Source organism: Rana temporaria, chromosome 1, assembly GCF_905171775.1.
Source record: "Rana temporaria chromosome 1, aRanTem1.1, whole genome shotgun sequence".
NCBI classification, from domain to species: Eukaryota; Metazoa; Chordata; class Amphibia; order Anura; family Ranidae; genus Rana; species Rana temporaria.
The window spans coordinates 619,836,427-619,846,123 of NC_053489.1; the positions used below are offsets into that span (position 1 = coordinate 619,836,427).

General features: G+C 46.8%; 1 protein-coding gene across 1 annotated transcript in view; it reads right to left on the reverse strand.

Annotated features, from left to right (window-relative positions):
• The window catches only part of POLN (DNA polymerase nu), a 268,106-nt gene extending 258,698 nt beyond the window's left edge, over positions 1-9,408 (reverse strand). Inside the window, exon 1 of the mRNA XM_040335297.1 lies at positions 8,971-9,408. Within this exon, the coding sequence (XP_040191231.1) occupies positions 8,971-9,306 (336 nt within the window). The 5' untranslated portion in view covers positions 9,307-9,408. The remainder of the gene's footprint in view (positions 1-8,970) is intronic.
• Between the last annotated feature and the right edge of the window lie 289 nt (positions 9,409-9,697).

The following is a 9,697-nucleotide window of genomic DNA, read 5'->3' on the forward strand; positions in this document are numbered from 1 at the left end:
ATATATTTTTTTTACCAAACAGGATTGCTTTATTAGAAATATAAAAATATAAAAGCAGCATATTACAAGTAAAGAAACAGCTGGCATGATTAAGCAAACAAAGCTTAAAGCGGGGGTTCACCCTATGAACGGAAAAAAAAAAAAAAAATATTCTACTACCATAAAATCAGGCATTGTAGCGCGAGCTACAGTATGCCTGTCCCGATTTTTTTACCCCCGTACTCACCTTGTAATCGTTCATCGAAGATACCGGGGAATGGGCGTGCCTATGGAGACGGAGGATGATTGACGGCCGGCTCTGGCGCGTCACGCTTCTCCGGAAATAGCCGAAATAGGCTTGGCTCTTCACGGCGCCTGCGCATAGCCTGTGCGCAGGCGCCGTGAAGAGCCGAGACCTACTCCGGCTGTCTTCGGGGAGAGTGACGTGCCAGGGCCGGCCGTCAATCATCCTCCCTCTCCATAGGCACGCCCATTCCCCGCGGGAGCCGAAATCTACGATGTCCGATTACAAGGTGAGTCCGGGGTTAAAATAATCGGGACAGGCATACTGTAGCTCGCGCTACAATGCCTGTCTCGATGGTAAAATCATGTGGGTGAGGGTGAACTACCGCTTTAATACTATACACGGTCCAGAAAGTGCAGCAGTATTGGTGGAAAACAACCAATGATCCCACAAAGAAGGACACAGATGAAATGCATTTATTCAAAACAAAGAAACTATTGAAGGGGTGCTCTTTAGGCCAGTGTCTCTCAACTCCAGTCCTCAAGGTGCCCCAGCAGGTCATGTTTTCAGTATTTCCCTCAGATGAAATGGCTGTGGTAATTACTAAGGCAGTGGAACTGATCAAATCACCTGTGCAAAATTCTGAAAACATGACCTGTTGGGGCGCTTTGAGGACTGGAGTTGAAAAACACTACTTTAGGCCATTTGAGCGGGGCCTCGAGTCTCCATTGCCCAGCCAAATTGGCCTATTTATTGACCTCCTGCCAACCACTCACAGAAAATACTGTATACGGCAGGTGCAGGCTTGAGGCACACTTGCGCGCGTCCCTTTCCGACCTGTGCTCGGATTAGACACAGCACAAGTTTGCCAGCAGAGTTCAGCCAATGATTGCGGCTGAAACCTTTTAAACAGCTGTGTTTCTTTGCCCTAAAAAGCAGGGAAATAGCCATGAATAGCCAGATCAGTAAGTAAAAACAGCATACCTTACACACATTGCCCCTAGATGTTAACCCCTTCCCAGCCAGTGTCATTAGTACGGTGTCAGTGTACAGCATTATCACTGATCACTGTATTAGTGTCGCTAGCGATGTCACTGTTAGTGACCCTCCCAGCCAATGTTTGTTAGTGCCAAATTGTCCACCACCCTATCACAGTCACACTGTAATGTTTGTTGCCAATCACCGCCATTAGAGTCTATAGCTGCGTAAATTTCAGTATATATACACACCATAGTTTGTATGCGCTATAACGTTCACATAACCCAATATAACTAATATACACTTAGGGCCAGTTCAAACCATAGAAACGCAGTCCGGGTGAGTTCCAGATGCTTTTCTGCATGCACATTTTTGACACGTTTTTGATGCAGTCCAGTGCATTTTACCCCCTTTTTTTTCTTAACTTTAAATAAGAACGTGTTTTCCAGTGCGTTTTTGGTGCCTTTAGGTGTGTTCCAGTGCGTTTTTGGTGCGTTTCAGTGCATTTTTGGTGCCTTTAGGTGTGTTCCAGTGCGTTTTTGATGCATTTAACAGCGTTCCATTACAGTCTAGTGCAGGAAAAATGCAGCATGTTCTACTTTTTTCTGGAACTGGAACGGCAAGCACTGGTATTAACTATGCCATTGAAAACCATATAACCTACTTTCTATGTGTTTTTGATGCAGAAAAAAAAAAAAAAAACACTGGACTGCATGTGGGTGAACTGGCCCTTACTGGGATTTTTTAACAAAGACATGTAGCAGAATACATTTGAACTCAAATAAAGAAATTCGATTTTTTTTTTATTGTTTATTGGATATGTTTTATAACACAACGTAGAACATATTGTTTATATAATAACAAATAAAAAACCCAGTGGTGATCAAATATAACCAAAAGAAAGCCATTTGTGTGAAAAAAAAATTATATACATTTTATTTGCATATGGTGTTGCATGAATGCTCAACTGCTAGTTAAATAGGGAGCTGCGGTGGCTCAACGAGATTGGCACTGCGCTGACAAGCCATTCACCTCTGCAGCTAGGGGTTCGGATCCCGGTCTCGGCTACATGTGAATTGAGTTTGGTGGTCTCAGCCCGGCTCCCGATGGGTGTGCTATGCGAGGTAAGCCTGCGCTTAGTACCCCCACCCCCCTCCCACAAAAACCACCACACTTACACGCACTCGAAATTGGGTTAGCACGCACTTTGACCACGCGGTCTCTAAAAAAGAGAGGCGAAGGACTAACGGGGCTGGTTGAGCGGGCAAATCCTCTAACTCCCTTATAGGGAGTCCCTCTGCCCCGTTGGGCTTCAAAGCGGAGCAGGTAGGGCGGGCTGTGTGGGAGGACCCCCTCACACACCTGCCATTGCCACCAGGGGCATGGAGAAAGGTGGCAGTTTGCCTCTGGGGGAGGCCTGCCTACTCCCAACTCCTGTAGTCCGGCTCCTCGAGTACATGCACACAAAAAAATACACTTAAAAAAAAAACTGCTAGTTAAACTGAATAGCAAAAAATTCCCTGGTCCCATGAAGGTGGTAAAACCTTCAGAAACAGGGCAAGCAATCCACAGCTAACCTAACCAAAACAAATGTCAAAATCTCCTCTACAGGAGTACTCACAGCGTGTGGACGTGTGTAACTGCAGCTCCTGTCAGCCTGACACAGGGCTGCATCTTTTGGTTCTCTCCCCGTTCCCTTGGGTTCGGCTCTCCGCGACCACCCCTTCCTCCAGCGGCATCCATCCATCCAGAGCCCCTTCATCGGAGCTGGGGATCCAGGACCGGCGGCTCCCCTACTCAGCACTCGCGCCCCCTTCCAGCGGCACAGGCCGAGGCCTTTTACCCGCCGCCGAGCACCCTTCCGTGGGATCCAGGACCCGCGGCCCCCTCTCACAGCTCCGCTCGCCCCCTACGTAGCCGCCGCCTTCCCCTGTGGACATCCAGGCGTCCACGGGCGCTCCCCCCTCTCGCGGGCAGAGCCACAGGAAAGACCGCGGCTGCGGCCTAGCCCCAGCCCCAGCCAGCCGCATCATCTCTCCCTTTTCTACAGGTTTCCCCAGCCAGACAGGTCCCAGGAACACCCGGAGGCTGGTAATCGACGCCCACTAGCCGCATCTTGGCTACCAGAGCCTAGGCAAGGCCGTGGCTCGGGCCTAGCTCCAGTCCCGGCGGCCATCTTGGTACACCCAGCCAGCCTTGCAAGCTCAGGCCATACAGGCACTGGAACAACTCTCACGGGGTCCACTGACAACTCATACCTGGATGAGTAGCCCAGGGACACAGCCCGGTAAGTAAAGGACTTTTGGCACCCCTTCTTGACCATTCTTCCTTTTCCCCACCCCCCTTTTACACTTTTCTTCCCCAGCTCACCCATCGCATGCCAGGTAAGTCCATCCGGGGTATCACTTAGCAGTTGATCCAGGGTTTTCCGATCGCCTAGGGGTCAGGAAGGAATTTTTCCCCCTTGCTACAGCAATTGGCCAGCTCGGCTAGGGTTTTTTTGCCTTCCTCTGGATCAACTGAGGGGGGCGGTAGGCCAGGCCATCATCCTTGCAGCAACATCACAGACCCGATTCACCGTCACTGAGCGAATACCGACCGAACCTCCGGGAATATCAGCTCCCCTGATCACCATCTTCATCTTCGCTGGATCAACAGGATCACGGTACCATCACATCACCATCAAGCCATCTCCCACCATGCTCATCATCAAGTACGCAGCAGACACTCTCCGCAGTCTAAGGAATTTGGCCTCAACGCTACCAACCTCCACGCAAAGAACACTACGGAAAGAACAACTACTAAGATTCTACCACCAACCAAAACTGAAAAACGAGAAGCCACCGCCCCAATTACAACACTTAGAATACGCCCTGATCAACACAAGATCGGCAGTCAAGCACAGACAGGAAATCCACGACTTCATCATCCAACACAACACAGATAGCCAACTTTCTGTGATAAAGAGGCAAACACCCGACTGTAATCCCATCCTAGCAGAATTAGTGCCCGAGAACTATCGCATCCTAACCGAGCACAGAACAGGACAAAGAGGAGGAGGCCTAGCAGTGATCTACAAATCCTACCTCGCTCTCACCAAACCAACTCTACAGAACTCACTGCCCTTTATGGAAACACTCACCCTGCAACTTCAAACAACACCCGAGGAAACCGTCCACATACTACTATGCTACAGACCACCTGGACCAAAGACGCATCTCCTCACACCCTTCACCGAATTCTTCTCGACGTACACCCTGAAAACCAAAAACCTGCTGTTACTTGGGGATTTCAACCTCTGGGCTAACTCAACCCAGGATCCCATCGCTACCGCTTGCATCGGCCAACTCGAAGAACTTGGTCTGCAGCAACTGATAAAGACGTCAACACATGCGTCAGGTCACATTCTGGACCTCATCTTCAAACAAAACATGAATATTAACACTCTGGACAACAGACCTTTACATTGGACGGACCACCACGCCATCAAATTTATATTAACCATCGACACCATCCTTCAAAAACCCAAGCTCCCAACAAAAATACACTGGACAAGATCGCAGAAGAAACTACACTCTGAGCTCTTCAAAACCACACTAGCGACCAAAATAGAAGTACCAAACCTGAACCACTCAACGCCTTAAACAAAGCATTACTGCAAACAGCCGACACAGTCGCTCCAAAACGCAGAGCTCTCAGCCGGAAAAACAACTCGGGCTGGTTTAATGACACTCTGACTCTACTGAAACAGGATCGCAGAAGAGCTGAAGGAGCCTGGAGGAGGAACCCATCAAAAGAAAACCTCACAAAGTACAAAACCCTCACCAAGAATTACCACAAAGCAATCTTTAAAGCCAAAAAAGAGCACTTCGCAAACACCATCTCGAAAGCCCTAAACCGTCCACGGGAACTTTTTAAACTAGTCGCTAAGACTATGAACCCCGCATGCTTGGAGCCCCTTGCAAGTGAGACACAAGAATTCTGTAACAAATTATCTGACTTTTTCATCGACAAAATAGAAAAGATTCGGCAAACAGTGCAACAGAAAAAAACCATTAACCCCACTCAGATACAGCAAGAAGAAGCAATCCACATGAACAGTCCACGATCAACGATTTTCGAACTGGTCCCAATTACCATCGACACCACAAAAAACATCGGAAGCCTCCGAGACAACACATCACCAAATGACATCATCCCTACAAAACTCTTGAAAGAATGCACGGATATCTTGGCACCCATCATAACGCACATCATAAACCAATCGTTCAGGGAAGGGATGGTTCCGAGCACCCTCAAGCAAGGCATAATAAAACCCCTCCTAAAGAAACCCAACCTCGACCCTAAAGACCCAAACCATCGCAGACCGGTAACAAGCCTGAACACCATCTCCAAGATCATGGAGAAAGCAGTAGTACAACAGCTTCAGCCCCATCTTGACGACCACAAACTACTAGATGCCCTACAATCAGGTTTTCGCCCAGGCCACGGCACAGAAACGGCTCTCCTCAAGATATGGGATGACGCTCTCGAAGCAGCAGATGACGGAGAATCCTGTCTCCTAGTGCTGCTGGACCTTAGTGCAGCCTTCGACGCGGTAGACCACAACATATTGCTTGCGCAACTCAAGGAAGTAGCAGGAGTCTCTGACGCAGCCCTACCGTGGTTCGCATCTTTCCTAGAAAATCGCACTCAGACCGTGAAACTTGGAGATTTCACATCAGAAACACGGACCATCACATGCGGAGTCCCGCAAGGATCACCCCTCTCACCTGTACTCTTCAACATCTACATCCGCCCGCTCCTCAAAACCATCAGCAAACAGGACCTGTGCTACCACTCCTATGCGGACGACACGCAGCTGTACCTTCGAATCACCAACAAAAAAGACCAATTTCATGAACTAGGAAAATGTCTTACACTGATCGACAATTGGATGACGGAAAGCTCCCTCAAACTCAACGGATCCAAAACAGAGCTACTCACCCTTCATGCAAATAGGAAATCTATCTCCAGGACCACATGGACACCACCCACCATCCTCGGACAAACCATCGCGCCAAGCAATAAAGTCAAAAGTCTCGGAGTCATCTTTGACGCAGACATGACGATGGATGCACAAATAGGATCAGTCGTCAACGGTTCTCATCATCTGCTCCGCATGCTACGTAGACTCATCCCCTTCATCCCGGAACAGGACACAGCAGTAGTGGTTGGAACAATCATCAACTCACGACTCGACTACGCAAATTCACTCTATTTAGGACTACCGAAATACCAGATTTCACGTCTACAAGTCGTCCAAAACACGGCAGCCAGACTGGTAACTGGTAAAAAGCCGTGGGAACCAATCTCCCTGGCCTTGAGGTCCATCCACTGGCTGCCCGTACAGGACCGGGTGACATTCAAGACACTCTGCCTCACCCACAAATGTACACAGGGTAAAGCTCCTCAATATTTAAGCGAGAAAATAAAACCCTACGTCACCAAGCGCGTGCTCCGATCAACCAACCAAAACCTTCTCCAAATCCCCAAATCTCACTACAAATCTAAGGGAGAACGTAGATTCTCGGTCCAAGGACCACGGCTCTGGAATGCTCTACCCACGACCATCCGCTTGGAAGAAAACCATCGGGTTTTTAGGAAAAAAATGAAGACCCACCTCTTCTGAAAGACCTGTACAACTCTGGATGCCAAGCGCCTTGAGGCGATTAAGTTTGCATTTGTTGCGCTATATAAGTTTCTCACTCACTCACTTACAAGACCCAGTGCATGGGGTCATTTTCAGGCTCACCATGCAATGTCCTAACCATGTTCGAAAGCCACAAATACTGGGGTACACGGCATCGACTCTGTATGAAAAGTCTTGTTTGAAGAACGGAAAAATGAAGCACGCTAGAAGAATCACAAATAAGTCTTTAAAACAGCAGGGATGAAAAAATCAGCTTTCAGGTTTCAGCCCCGGTTCACAATGACAGCAGGAACAGCTGAACTCGCACGATTTCATTCCCGCATGTCAGTCCAACTTTGAGGGCGATATCAGAGACATCTGTGCAGGTTCCTGCACAGATGTCTATACAAATCGCACCCCGAAGTCGCCAAAGTAGTACAGAAACTACTTTTGGGAATCAGTGCGGCGCGGCAAATGACGGTGCAGCAATTGTCGCCGATTTAGCATGCGATTTGACATGTCAATCGCATGCCAAATCGCATCAATGGGAACCTAGGCTCAGAGTCAAAGCTTAAATGAACAAGCTGAAGTTAGAAGCCGATTGGCTGGCATGCACAGCTCGCACCAAATTCTGAGTGCTCCAGTAAATCTTCCCCTGTGTGTCTGTGTGGAATTCACCTTGTTAGACGCAAGTCTTTCAATATAATGAGGGAAATGGTAGCTCCCTGTAAGGCTAGCTTTCCACTATTGTGACCTGAAAGTTGCACATTTTTTGCTGCGATTTTGATGAGACTTGAAGCAATGCCTGTGTATTCTTGAGGTCTATGGACCGCAATTCGCATCAAAGTCAGAGCAAAGTCGCACACATATGAATGGTACTAGTCGCACTAGTGGAAACGTAGCCTAAGGCCCCTTGCAGATGAAGCAGACTCTGCCAATAGGATTCACCTACTCAGTGAGGGATCTGTCCGCTGATCACCGCTGAGCAGGCGGATGACAGGTCTGCATAGCGGAACAGACACAGGCCGTTCTTAATGGGGCGGTCAGATGGTAAAGGATCGCCAGTCGATTTCCATCTGACTGTCATCTGATCCGATGGATGGGGGATCTCCATACATCTGTTTTTAGTGGACCGGATAGTAGGATCGGATGCTGGAGGGTGTCAGCAGACACATGTCCACTGACCTCTGCCGCTCCATAGATGATCCATGGATGATCTGATCGGGTCCGTCAGTATGAAAAAGGCCTTACAATAACCTGAGCAGAGACATGAAACTGAGGGAGTGATTTCAGCTTGCATCATTAGAAGCGGAAAAGGGTCAGATAATTAAAACATTTTACAGTAAAAAAAGGAGCCATATTATAGAGGCAGCAGAGAGGGATGGAAAAAAAAACACCAAAAAGATACCAGATAAAAAAAAAAAAAAAAAATTCTAGCACAGGAAGTAAGGAAGGTGGCATTTCTCAGAGGGGGGACACAGACAGGGGACAACATCCTAACCAAGGTTCTGATCCTGCTCTACTACATCTAATGCCACGTACACACGATCGGTTCATCCGATGAAAACGGACCGTTGGATTTTTTCATCAGATATTTGATGAAGCTGACTTTCATCAGTTTAGCCTACACACCATCAGTTAAAAATCCGATTGTGTCCAACGCAGTGATGTAAAACACAACGACGTGCAGAGAAAAATTAAGTTCAATGCTTCTGAGCATGCGTCAACTTGATTCTGAGCATGCATGAATTTTTGACCGATGGATTTCCCCACAGAGGATAGTTTTTTTTCTAAAATGTTAAGATTTTTTTTTTTAACATTACAAACAAATAAATAGATAAATACACATTATACAAACATCAGAAAATTTGAAAACCGGTTCTAATTTTTTTTCACCGATGGGAAAAAAAAAAACGATGGGGCCCACACACGATCGGTTCGTCAGATGAAAACGGTCCATCGGACCGTTTTCATCAGATGAATCGATCTTGTGTACAGGGCATAAAAGTAGAAAAACTATTTTTGGTTGAGCTATATCAAAGCTGATGTAGTTTACTATGAAAGCTACATTTCAATTATAAAAGGAAGGAACACTGACCTTAGAGACACTAAGCTGTGATGATCCATTGTGAAACATCATAGTCAATACCAGGGCTTTAGCTTGTTTGGTTTCCTCAAGTAATTGAAACTGCTCCTCCTGGCTGAGGGATTCAACGCTATAGAACTTCATTTCACCTTTAGCAAGCGTGTCCCTCTTTCCTGTGAATGTCCTCATGACTTTGTGTTCTGAGGAGCATATATCTGGCTTACTTTTTAACTCATAAGTGATCTTTGGCAAACATTCCGTGTTTTCATGTGCATTAGTATTTAATCCCACATTTGTAGCACCCCGAACATGTCCTTTATCTTGTTCTGAAATTAAGGAGACTTTCATGGATGGTTGAGTGTCAGTCGGAGCAAACCTGCCGTTATGTAATACACTTGGAGACAAATGTGAAGCAACAATTACAGATTTTCTTGAAACTTCAGTAACTGCAGGCTGCAAAAAAAAAAAAAAAATGACCTTAATTTAAACAAATAGTATTGTAATTTATGAGTTATAGGGCTCAGTCTTTAAAATGATATATTTCACAATATTGATTCAGAAAAAAAAAAGGATTTTTGTACTCACCGTAAAATCCATTTCTCTGAGTTCATAGACGGACACAGCCTTCATTGACCTTAGGGTTATGCTTCTTCCTACCAGGAGATTTAGGCAGAATTCTACAGCACTTAAGGTGTTAAAAACTTTCCTTCATGCTGCTCCTCCCAGGGGGCGTGGCTCC